This window comes from Heliconius melpomene, chromosome 10 (genome assembly GCF_056956725.1).
Source record: "Heliconius melpomene rosina isolate 202511_hmr_F chromosome 10, ASM5695672v1, whole genome shotgun sequence".
NCBI classification, from domain to species: Eukaryota; Metazoa; Arthropoda; class Insecta; order Lepidoptera; family Nymphalidae; genus Heliconius; species Heliconius melpomene.
In genome coordinates, this window is record NC_140398.1 from 7,721,000 (window position 1) to 7,734,967 (window position 13,968).

A 13,968-nucleotide genomic window follows, 5' to 3' on the forward strand; every position below is an offset into this window, starting at 1 on the left:
ACGTTCTTATGTTAAAAAATTACGCAATCTCTTTAAGACGGCTTTAAAACATAATTATTGAACACTATGGTCACGGTACATCCAGAAAAAAGTATTAGATAATGAGACAAATTGCGGCGTTAAGTTTCACGAAGTCCCTAAAACAGTTAAGAGCGAATATAAAAAAAGTATATCAGTTTTAAATTTTTTTAGTAAGATGGTGTGCTGTCATTAAAAATACATTAATTTGTACAAACTTTAATATCGGATTATCTCCGTGTAATAGCCAAAATTGCATTATTAATGTAAAAAAATAATTACATATTATTATTACATACGAAGTGTTTTAACGCGTTTTATGACTTCATCGAAAAGTGAATTTTAATTTGATTATTATTTTTCGTAGAATTATCTTTTAAAATTATTTTGTGCGTTTTACGTAATTAATGTCCATATTGGATTATTTAAGAAAAAATATGAGAATGAACGGCGGGTTGAGTGGCGGAACCTAAAGCCGCGCTTTGCCTAGGTACCGTGAAGCGACCGAATGAAAATATGAAATATTTCTCTGCGCTAAAACTTCAATAAAAATCTTCTTAATGCGGTATAATAATATAAACATATTATTTAACTCTAAAAGTAGGTACCATAAGCAATATTATACATTTTAATTTTAATGGGGGAATACGATAAATCATTTTAGTTGTTGAGTTTTTTGCTCAAAGCAATCAAGTTGCATCCGTAAACACTGGACTTAGTTTTTTTATTTGACAAATTTTGATTCGAACCGCCATCGCCATTCGTAATTTATTATTATTGTTTTAGGGTTGCCCTATATTATTTTGTCAATTTTTTTTTTTAATAATATAATGGAAGTATTACGCATTATCCTGCTTACGGCAGACATAGGAAACCTAGTGTTAAGAAACTCTGTTTCTCACTTCCACCGATTTTTGACGAGACTGTGTGTTGATTGGCGTAACTGAACGCCACGCCACGATTAAAGATATTTAAGATTTCGATATTAATCGAAAATATCAATTGAAAACTGCAAGTATTTTAAGAGGCGTTCATTTCATAGCGTTTGAATGCAAACGTGGCAGTTGTGGGTTCAATTCCTACTTGGCTTAATGAAATATTTTCCTCCCCTTAGGTTTGGTTCCCTTTATCTACTTTACTATTAAGCTGATAATAAAATATTTTACCATCCCTACACTCCCATTGATACTTTACACTGAACCTGAACACAAAATTCTCCAAAACGTGAACAAAAACTCGCTTTAAGAGGACTCAGGGAAAAGTAAAATGAATAATTCACTTCGCTTCCTTTCTTTCTTTCTCTTTCTTTCTTTTCTTTTCTTTCAAATATCGAGTACAAATATAAAGCAATGCGTCGTGTGGGACATTTTGATTTGTACTAAAACAGTGTATGTTTATTTATTGTTCGATTACAATGGACGCGCCCGGAATATTTTATCATAAGAATTTTGTTTTCTTAAGGATATACCGACTTTAACATACAAAGATAATGTTTGTATTGATTAAATAATTAAAAAATCGAACATTTCGTGGCGCTGGAGATTGTAAACGCCATAGTTGTGGGTTCGATTCCCAGTGTTGAGTATAAATTATCCTCATTTCCTTACAAACAAGCTCGCTTTTTGTTTTTTCAATTTCTCGCAAATTGAACCGTGCGCGAGGACGTTTTTAAAATTATTCGTACGAAAATTGTGTCTTTAGAATGGTTGAGTCATACGACCGTCAGGTGCTATGCTATCAATAGATAATTCAAAATGAAAACTGTTGACATAGTGACTAAAATTGTAGTGCACTTTTATAAACACTTTGTTTAGCTTCACGCTGTATCCCACACACAGCAAGATAGACAAGGGAACCTGGGAACCTAGTCTACGTGAGGACGTATGCATATTGACGTGACGCGCATGCATATTGAGTGAAGGCACTAGTGAAACCATGGAATACCATGGTTTCACCAGTGCCTCCACTTCCACCAGTGGAAGCTTTTGGAGCTGTCTCAACAAATCATCCATCCTGAGGGAGGTACAATGGCCCCCTTTAAAATGTATAAAACTATACGTGCTTATCAGTTAAAAAACTGGTTCAATGAAATCTGCATCTACTGTATGATAAAACTTTCATCGATATTGTTATCTTGTTTACCCGTTACGCTTGTGAGAATACTTTATATATTTATAGAGAAATCAAAGCATAAATCCCTTCGATAATGACTTCACTTTGTCCTACAATTTTCTATTGAAATCAATGTTAAATTATTTAGTTGTACTTATATCATTTGTGCCAATAATTTCAGGAAATTAAATATTTAATATTTTCATTCCCTCGAGTTCGAGTTCGGTAATGCAACAAAACGCGGCGTTAAGTTGCGCCACAGAAAAAAATATGTCTTAAAAATATAGCGGAGAGCGGAAAACAGAATATCTTAACACTAAGGTCCCTCTATCTACTGTGCTGTGAGGAAACTATAAAATCAAATCTAAAAATAATACATTTAAACTACATTCCACAATGTATAACTAAAGATGGACCTACAAAAAAAATTAAAGTCACTTTTATTATCTTATAATTGAAGAATGCTTTTAACACATTCATTTTAAATCCTTTCACCAGTAACATTACAGACGTATGTGATAGTTAAGTTTTTAGTAATTATCGACAAATTGAATTCTTATCGAAAACAAACAGTCTACAGAGGTGTAATCTGTATCTCTAAGCAGTAAGCGTTCTTAATATATTTTTTGTCTTAAGATTTTGTTACGAATAGCAGGGTAATCGAGGGACCCTGGGAAAATAGGACTCCGTTCTGTTTCGTTCTGGAAACATAGAACTCCGTTCTCGGCTCACCCAACGCAGTATTTAGTATCTATTTTGAGAGCAGCGAAATAAAAATCGTTGTGTTTATAATCAAACGCCGTTCTACTGCGTGACGACTCACGACGACCACAAAGCCTATCCTGATATCTGGGAACAGTATAAAATTCATCATTAAAATAGAGACATCTCAAATGCACTAAGATTATATTATTAAAAGTTTTGCTACTTAATTAAAAAAAAATCGCATTTTTCTTAAGAAAATAAATGCTCATTAATATTGCAAAATTTACCAACTAAGCCAGCTTAACTGGTGCTCCATTTTATCATAGCGTGACGTGCTTTTACTCACGTCGCCAATTGATAGCAACGATATCGATTTCACGCTCCTAGAAACGTGAATTAGTGTTTAAATGCCATTAAAACCATATAAATATGTTATTTAGCAAGAGTGATCGCTAAAATAGACAGGAGAAGACCTCGGTTGACCTTTAACAACTAAGGTATGGATGATACTGGAGGATGTCACGCATAAACCACGAGAACCCCCCGGAGGGCATGTAAGAAGAAAGAGATGTGCAGAGACCGTAGTGCTTGGCCTAAAATATCTCATTTAGTATATTATGATGTTAAAGAATTACCCTAACTCACTTTCATATTTAAGAAGATAAAGGCACTCATTTTTTTATTTTTACATCGCACTTTACGCTTTACGACCGGCGATAAAAAAGAAAAGATTTTATATAGAAACGTCGTCGCGCAGCGATAAAGCGACTAAGGTACTGTAAGCGACAGTTGCAGGTTCGATTTCTACTCTGGTAACAAAACAAAACGCGGTTCATTTACGCAACTTTTTTGCTATATGGGATACAGCATAAATGTATTAAAAACTAATATACTCTCCGTATAACACATATATTTAACTTATCATAACTAATAAATCAGGAATCCGCTACCAATCTAACATTTTTGTGTATACAATTGACTCTATTGGTTTCAATAGACCATGTTCCATTGGACATGAAGTGTGATTTATCGTCACGCTCTTACACTTCGATAATAATATGCATGTTAATAACATTCTATAGATGGATAAATTATTATTTATAGCTGGTTCAAATCCCGTTGACATATGAATTGGTATTCTTTTTGACAGATGCACTACGTTCTCCACTATCAGCGCCTATTCATGATGTTACGTGTAGAATAACGGAGCTAAACGCCGATCTACGTCTTGCGAGAGCGGAGGAAATTAATATAATTGAATCCCTCGTAGAAAAAATTCGTCGAGTCGAGTCGTTTGATAGTAGAAAAATGGCTGACAACGACTGATAATGTGGACTTTCTAAGTAATTTCTTAGCGACATTGATCGATGTTAGATAAGAAATCGTTACAATATCTCTAACGATAAAGATAACAACGCTATATTTTTGTGTATTTCGCTACATTAGATCGATTTGTTTGATTTAATAAAATCTAAGAAACCATATACATATTTGACCCACACATAAAAATTCAACAACTTAAACTAACTAACTTAAACTTGAAGTTTGCCAATTACACATAGATTTGGTACAATATAATATGGTCACCACTCTGAACTGAAGAATTGAACAATTCTTCAGAGGTACCTAGTAAGCCAGAGAGACCTAGGTTGAGCTGAAGAGTTGAATCTAAATTGAGTATAGGCTCATATAATATATAGCACATAAAAAACTCTATACTAATTGAACATTGGAAATTATGAATTAGGATGGTATAAATTTATAGTATAAATATTATTTACCATATCCAATTACCAAAGCGAGATTATCATTCGTTTATAATCTTTCTATAAAATCAGTCTATAGAATTATATAAAGTTTTTACATAACATATCAGAAATCGCGAAAGATAAAATAGATAAATAGGTCTACATTAAAACACGACGCCCCCATTGCTTTGTTATCAAACACGCATAATAAATGATAATAAAAGAAATATATGTAAATAAAAATAGCTTTTATTACAGCTTAAGAATTATATTACAAAGGAAATGATAAGGTCACCTTTGCACACTTCCTTTATGCGTGAAATGTACTTTTAATTTAATTACTTTTTTATTTTCTTTTGATATATTATATTATTACATAGATTTTATTCTCGAAAATGATTTCTCTAATTTTGTAGTATTATCTTTTTTTTTATCAATCTTTTCTTTTTCTCACACGATTATTTAAAATTGTAATTATTGAAATTGAATCAAGATTATCATTAAAAATTGCTTATATTGCACAAATATTTTCAGAACGACAATGAGGCAACTCCCTTAATCCTCTTAAATCTTTTAAAAATACGTAGAAAAATCACTAATTTAACTCTTTTTGTTACAGCATAGCAACGAAAACGACACAGCCGTTCCACGTAGCGCTCGCAGTACTGGTAATAGTGGCGTGGCTTACCAAGTCTGGCTCCAGTGCCAACTTGAGGGGATGGAAGGCATTGTACGTGGGAGCCGTCGCGACACACCTGGGAGCACAAATATGGATGACTTTAGTGTCTGGTAAGTTGAATTTTCTGGAGAAAACAAATTTTGTTTTCAGGGTTCCGTACCTTAAAAGTAGAAATACAGAACCCTTATAGAAGGAGGGATTACTTTGTTGAACGTCTGTCCGCCTGTTTGTCCGTCTGTCAACAACAACAACAGCTCGTTTCTTACTTTCTTGTTTCTTTCTTTGCGCAATGAATTTTATGTATAAACTAAATAATATATTTTACTAACGTACAGTCAAAAATATGTATAGTCAATAAATTTAGTTTACTAGGTATACACCTAATAAACAAAGACTATGGACTATATATTTTTTTATTTAATTTAATATTTTAAATATGTAAATTAAATTTAAAATATAGTGAAATCAGTGCAGAACGGATTAATTATTTACTAGCATTATATAAATATAATAAACAGGGCTTAAATAATTAGATAATTATAAATATAAAACGATAATTCCAAATCTTGAGGCTAGATGTTTTTATTTTATCAGATAACTCTGAAGTTGCAAAATAATAAAATACTTTCTTTAAAATCCGAAAGCCTTGAACGCAAAAAAAAACAAATTATATAAAATAACAAATACTAAAAATGTATCAATATTTTTTTACACGCTGTATCCCGCATAGGGCAGGGTAGGCAAGTAGTGTTAAGACATTACGCTGCCCACTTTCCGCACAATTTTCGGTCAAGTCTGTATAGATCAACTTTCATCTCAGTACTACAGATATTAAAAATGTTTTCTATACATATATATTTTTTCTGTAAATCCACAAATAATTATAATATTTTCTGTTGATACTTGATATAGACATTTGCTATAATAATCTTTTCTCTGATTATTTTTATCTTAAAGACGAATTGTTTTTCTCAGAGAATATGCTTATTTTGACTGGGATTGTTTGTTACTGTTATTGTTTTGAAGTATAACAAAAAACACATATATTTTTACAATATGTCGGTTAGATAAGTTACCATTCTTCTATTCTATTTTAATAACTAGAATTTAAATTGAAATAAAGAATATTTGGATTTTTTTAAGTATCACATTACGTGTCCTTAAGTTTTTTTTAATTCTCTCTTCTCATTCTCTATACTATACATGTATATGTATTATTGGAAAAATAATTGGTAGTCTACAATATACTCTAGAAACATTTGAGCCCATCACTAATCCCTTTATAAAATAATACCTAATTACGGACGAAGAAATAGTCTCCGTTTTATAATTTATAATGTAAACATGTATCCTGTCATTATCATTAGTCATAGATTTATTTATTTACTATATATAGAACTTCCTTTCCAAGTAACTTAGATTGAGTCAGTCCAGATGGTTCTAAAAAGGTAAAAATCCAAATATAGTCAATTCATTAGCAATTTTATCGTTCAATTGCAAAATTTATTGAAACCAATAATTTAAAACGGTCTAATATTACGTCTTAATTTTTAACATTATTTTTAAATCCCGTTGTCGAGTAAAATAAGATAACGTTTACCATTTACTTTCCTAAATTTAAAATATTTGTTATATTTATTTTATCATTTACCTTCATCTTGAGTCGGTCTGTCTTTAAATTTAAAGATTTAAATGGACTTTGATGGGAGGCTAAAATACAATATAAAGAACAAATTACTTATCAAATAATAAACACAATTTTATTTTAAAAACTTCTATTTTAAATTCCATATACAAATACCTAAATTAAGTGCAATTATGTTATCCTATTATAATCAAAGATAACACAATCGGTTAAATATTTTAAATTACTTTACCACTTTTATTATAATCATATATAAAAAATTTGATCTTCATTTAAAGTTTTCTGAGAACAGATTAAATATATTAAGATAATTTATATATAAATCCACAAAAAAGTCTTTATGCCTTTGAAATAAAAACTATAAATATAAAAAAAATAATCATAAATGTTTTCGTAAGACGTGCTTTTAAAGTTATTACACGAACAAATGTAAAAATTTATGCAATTTGTTGCACGAATACTTTGTGCCCGATTCAATTAACTTATATACTTTGTTTAAATAAATAGACTTTTTATGACCATTTACAGTTCGTGGATTATCTTTGGAAAATAGGCATGCTATCGCGGATTTTAATTTGGATTTTTCAACTTTGGTTAAGTCCCAAACTTAAAACGGTTAAAGTTAAAAAAAAATAACCATTTATGCAGCATATGCATGAAAGGTCGCAACCTCTCCCTTGCTTGCAATCTTTTTATTATTATCTTTTTATTATTGTCATAGCGTAATGTAATATAGCCTATAACCTTCCTCAATACGTGGGCTATCCAAAACAAAAATGATTTTTACAGTTTGAACCAGTAGTTACTGAGATTAGCGCGTTCAACCAAACAAACTTTTCCACGTTATAATATGAAAATATTTAAATAAAGAAAAATAAACAAATATTCCATTTTCACTCTACATGCAACGCTACCTATCTATGTTTATATTTTACATTTTATTTGACGCCACAATAGGCTAAATGATGAAGCTATAAATTAGGTATGGGAAGGTCGACAATATTGTTAACATTTTATTAAAATGTCATGCGAAATGATAATAACTTCTTTAAATTCTTCTTTAAATAAAACCCTGATATGTGCGTGAAACCAAAAAAAAAGGTGAGTAATGCTATATATATTAAAATGTGATGTATGATTGTTTGTAGTAGTTTGGATAAAATCATTTAAGTTTAAGCTTTAAAAATTTTACCTTAACTTCAGTTCTTTTTAAATGACACTCAATTCATTAATTAAAACAATGACTATTTACTAATTATACAATACTTAAAACTCATTTTGTTCAAAAAATTCAAAAGTATATAATAAGAAAATATTTTATATAGGAAAAAAACATTACATAGCGACCGACCAAAGCAGGTTTATTACATCAATTAAACAAGTTTATGGGCATCTGTACTTGCTATTACATTTTTTCTGAGTATTGAAGTATTATATATGTTCGACTTTCATTATTCTTTTCTTTTTTCATTGCCAAATATGTTAATATATCTCCTTTAAAATAAGGATCGTATTAACTATAAGCATATTTTAATTGTATTTAAAACTACCGTAACCTGATCGCGTATTTCTAAGGCCCCCATATGAGTCTTTTAGTCGTAGTTATCTATCTAAATAAAATTGAAAATTTAATTATATTTGTATAGAATACGAGTGACGGACGAGAGTTACGCTTTGTCTACAGGAAAAATGAAAATAATTCACTTCCAGTAACAAGGATCAACATCAAACAAACAATAATTCGTAATTACCGTCAAATGTCCCATTGCGACGATGGACACATATTCATATACGAGTATGTTTTATTTGAATATCATGTAAAAATATCGTATAATCTAAAATTACTATATATAGGCTTACTTAGAAATGCATTTAATTAATAATACCTACTGGATGTATCATTAGTAAAACTTCTATTTTTATTATAATCTGTGGGATAGAAATAAAATGGCGTACAAGGAACTTCCTATAGTAATCCTCAATTACGATTCATTCAATTGATGACTCAACGCCTCGAATTCTATTAATATGACCTTCTCGTACAACGACATTTCACTCTAAATATTATATATAAAAGTATGTAGATATAATAAAACTATTATATGGTAAGGTCGAATGTTCAATTCTCGAAATTATAGTTTGATCTGATTTACTTAATAAGAAAAGGTTTGTGTACTTTGTATAAGGATAAAATTTTATAATACCGATACCTTTAATTTTATATATAAAAACAGCCATTTATTTTTGTAAAAATATTAGAGTCCATCGTGGTGCACGACGATCCCGGAATTGATTCCCACTCGAGGAAAATGTTTTATTTATTTTATTCCCCATTCTGGAAATAAGACAAAGGCACGGGATCGAATCCCACCACTAAACAAATTATATATATAAAAATTGGGTGGTGCGTATGCAACGGAGTGTTTTAACACTAGATTATATCTGCATACTCTTCTATATGGGGAATATATAAAGCTAACTCTGAGTTTACTATCGTAATCAATTGAGACCAGAAGCCTGAAATATATTAAACCAATATTTGTCCACATCTAAAATCAAACCTACGACCTCGGTGCAACCTTAAGTTAAAATCTGTAACTGCTGTACTTAGAGGCCCGTTAATCTCACTATAGACAATCGAATCTAAATAGCGCCCTTGACTGCAAAAAGGTCGTACAATCGTTTTGTTGGTAAATTGTCAGTTGTGTAAGGTTAAAAGTAGTAGCTGGTATATTATTTATTTAATCATTTAGGTTCTTTTATTTAATATTATTTTCTGTTAACCCATAGGTATTGGGTTAACATATAATTTCAAATAAAATTGAACATCTCCCACTAGGTTTTTTAAGTGATATTTAGAAACTAGCGGACTCGGACGCGGCTACGCCTGCTTGAAATATAAGAATATAATTTCTATAGAAATATAATTTCAATCTAGATTAAATGCTAAAAGTGACTATTATATTTATTTTCGTAAGGATGAATATCAAAATGACGCGGTAACGAACGCGGTCGCGTAGCGACGACGGTTGTTATTAACATGGCAGAATAAATTGCATGTCAAATTAGAAAGTATTTTAATTTATTAGTACATATGTGTAATGTAATATTATATAGCCTATAGCACTTCTGAAGAATGCAGCTTTCATACAAAACAAAAACAAAGTAAATCGATCCAGTAGATCCAGAGATCTTAGCGTTCAAACAAACAAACAAACAAACAAACAAACAAACAAACAAACAAACAAACAAACAAACAAACAAACAAACAAACAAACAAACAAACTCTTCCGCTTTATTATATTAGTATAGATTAAAATATTTTTATTTTGGATAATCAAGGGAGTCTAGTCTCCCACTGATAACGTCTCTTAACACTAGGCTCCCTCTGCCTACCCTGCTGAATGCTGGATACATCGTGCAGCTATAAGAAAGCCTAGGTTTACCTTAAGTTTATAAAATCAAACACAAAGATATAAAATATATAATAACTACTAACCATGTTTAGCCATGTAATCTAAATATTAATTTCTTTCCAGGCATAGTGTTGTATTTCTCCCTCCCGCGCCACGAGTTCGGTCGTGTCCAGACGGTGTTGTTCCCCGTGTATTACGCCTTCAACTCTCTGGTCAGCCTGTTGGCAGCGCTCGCGTACTTCCGCACGCAATGTCTCACCCGCTTCGAGAATACTTCCTGGGTACAAGTAAGTTGATAACTCATATATTTTTCATTTAAATAATTAAGGGTAATAAGGTCATACCTAAATTAAATTATTTCTTTAACAAAAAAATAATATTTAAGATGATTAATTGTGGATGGATGTAGAACCTTTACCTTGCTAGATAGAGTCCCTTACCACTCTGTCAATCAAGGCCCTAGAAAAATAATATAAGCATATTAAATAAATCTTTTAAAAAATAAAAATTTAATCTTCTGTTATAACCAGTAGTTTCTTCAAATGAATCATGTAAAATTAGAGAGGATAAGGAAGATTGGTGAAATTATTTCTTCTTAACCTGTGCAAAAAAATGAAAGAAAAGAAATAAATACCTACACAAAATAACTTATTCCAAAAATAGCTTAAGGCTCAAAGCAAAGATAACATTATCAACTTTTGCAACAAAGTAAAACTATAATGACGAGGCTTACAAAGAAAAGTGCTTTGATCTTTAAACACCTGCTAAGAACCACAAACCAAACGTTTGCTTCCAGAGCTGCCAGTATTTATTTTAACTGTGTTAATTTTACTTTTGTATAATAATGATTTAATTAAATATAGGAATTCTTATAGTATATTGTAAAAAATATTAAGTATCATTAAGAGATATCATAATAATTTGCTAAAAATATTTATTTTTGAAATGGCAACCCATTTTATATGGCGCCTACTTTACCTTGCTCGTTTGACTTTTCGATGTACTTATATGCCAATTGACCTTAATGTGAGGATTAAAGCACGATTAATGAAATAAAATACAACATCCAATTAAATAAGGAAATTTATTAAATTATTCGTAAAAATTATACATTGACACTTTAAGTGGTAGCTTTTAAGTGGCGCGGTAATAAAATTTTACAGTATTAAATATTATTTTTATTAAAAGTTGATGTCATTCGTAGTGCAGTGACACAAGCGCGCTACTGTGAACGTGACAAGTTGTGGATTCGATTCCCACTCGAGAAATTAAAATATTTAACACTTTAATTTCCTAAGAAAATAGAGAACCGAAGTGTTTTAATGAGAACTAAGTGTCTTTACACTTCCCAGGAGCCCTATGCCTACCCTGCTATGTGCAAAATGCCGCGTTTTGCCTTCCATATCGAGGAAAATAAAAAATTATCAACCCTGATGGGAATTGAACCCACAACCTTCGCACATACAGTCGCAATCAGCTAAACAAACGCTAGTTCTTCATTTTTAATGTCACCTTTTCACTCACTCTTGCCATGCTAATTCGATGAGCACTGAATATGACGTTTTCATTCCTTTATCATTATACATTTTTGTGAATGTACTCCTTAATGAGATAAGTTTTAAACTTTTCAAGCATTTATTATATTAGTGCCAAGGTTTAAACTAAAGTAGCATTGCAATTTATTATTGCAATATCTTAACTAAAGTCTAAAATGGCAGAACCATTAATCAAATATTGCTAAAATAAAATGGAGGTTCTCAATAGATGATTAGAATATAATGGAACACTATAGATTGATGTTAATTTAATAGCTCATTTTTAAATTAGTTCTCTTAGAATTTGAAAGTACCGTATAAAAATTATCTATAGTAGGTTCTTACTTATGTAGTTACTTTGATAGTTGGTTTTGTTGTTAGCACCTGTAAAAAGATTTTTTGAAGACATCACTTTTCAAATAATTATGAAAGAATAATGAAGCAAGGAACGAAGAAGATAGTAGAAATAATTTCTACGTACTGAGACCATGGGCGCAGCGTCTAACTGTAAATGCGATGGTTTTGAGTTTAATTCCTACTCGAGATATTGAATTTGTTTAATGAAAAAAGCGCGAAGTTTTGTTCTTTTATCGAAACTGTGGTGCATGTAGAACGGAGTGTCATGACACTAGATTACCTGTGTTTACTCTGTCATGCGCGGGATATAGCGTGAAACAAAAAAAAACAGTTTTTATCCAGAATAAAAATTCCCACAGAAAAGACCAAAGATACCAAATAATATCCTCTAATAAGCCTATGATTAACACCATTACATAACATTCACACGCCATTGTTCTAAATGAAATCTTCAACCTTCGATTATAAGACAAGTAATTAAAATTACCAATTAACTAGATATTCATGAACTAAATAAATATATAAATATTTTAATATTAATATTTGAATAGCTCATTCCTACTGTACAATTTATTATCATCGACGCTATCAATAAATGTCAAACGAAAATAGCTTTTTTAGATCTTTTCGATGCAAAATGATATTGACATATTGTAGATAGGTGACGTAACTATAAATATTTTTTATGAGCGATCATATTGTACTATTTACCTTTTACATCCATTTTTATAAAAAGCAATTGTGGGAATCTTAGTAATTTTAGTATTACTTTGGGTTTAGGTTACATTTTTTTGGTTCATTTAAATTCCCTATGACTACCTTGAAGCTGATCAAAAAAATATCTAATGTAAACTACAAAACAATTTACGAAGAGCTTGTAATCGATTAAATTTAGGATATTAACACATCGTCGGCTTAGAGTGTACACCTTTAACCTGCTAAGAGTCTATAAAACTAATTATCAAAAGATACATAAAATCTTTTTAAAAAAATACGAGCTACATTGTATTATCAGAAGGTTTTTACGATTTATAAAATTGATTTGTATACTCTACTATATGAAATAAAATAAATGTTAATTTTGAAATATGTTTTGCACTTTCGTAGTATAAAAATATACATAACGAAAAAAACAAAAACAGATGTAACAGATTACACTTACGCTATTACACCCTTTTTTAAATAACAATATTTCAAACATGTGTACACAAGGATTACAAAAAATCAGCTTCACGCTATATCCCGCACACAGCAGGGTAGGCAGAGGGAACCTAGTGTTAAGACACTCCGTGCCCCACTTTCTGCCAAATTCTGGAGACACTGCGTATTGAGTAGCGGAACTCAACACCGCGCTTTGCCTCGCCACTAGAGCAAAGAAATAGAAATGTAAACGAAATAAATATTTCACTTCCTCGAGTGGAGATCGAACACACAACCGTCGCGTTACAGTCACACCCTTGTGCCGCTGCGCCACAACGTCCTCTAAGATTACAATTTTGTTTGTTCAGCATCACGCTGTTATATGCATATAGCAGGCTAGGAAGAGAGACCCTGAAGTGTTAAGTTTGTAGTAAAACAAGATACGTATATCGGAATTACAATGATTTTTTTTCAGCCTGATAAAAACAAAAATGAAACACTGATCGATTAAATACCTGAAAATAGAATAGTATTTGCATAAATAATCGGAAGAAACATAAATTAGTGTGAAACAGCAATAAAAATTTATAACATTGTTTTAATCAACAGTAAT

At 30.7% G+C, this 13,968-nt stretch overlaps 1 protein-coding gene across 1 annotated transcript in view; it reads left to right on the plus strand.

Annotated features, from left to right (window-relative positions):
- Positions 1-13,968, plus strand: part of LOC146535391 (transmembrane protein 205) — a 34,265-nt gene that overhangs the window by 16,338 nt on the left and 3,959 nt on the right. Inside the window, exons 2-3 of the mRNA XM_085191470.1 lie at positions 5,203-5,372; positions 10,447-10,610. Coding sequence (XP_085047596.1) covers positions 5,203-5,372; positions 10,447-10,610 — 334 coding nt within the window. The remainder of the gene's footprint in view (positions 1-5,202; positions 5,373-10,446; positions 10,611-13,968) is intronic.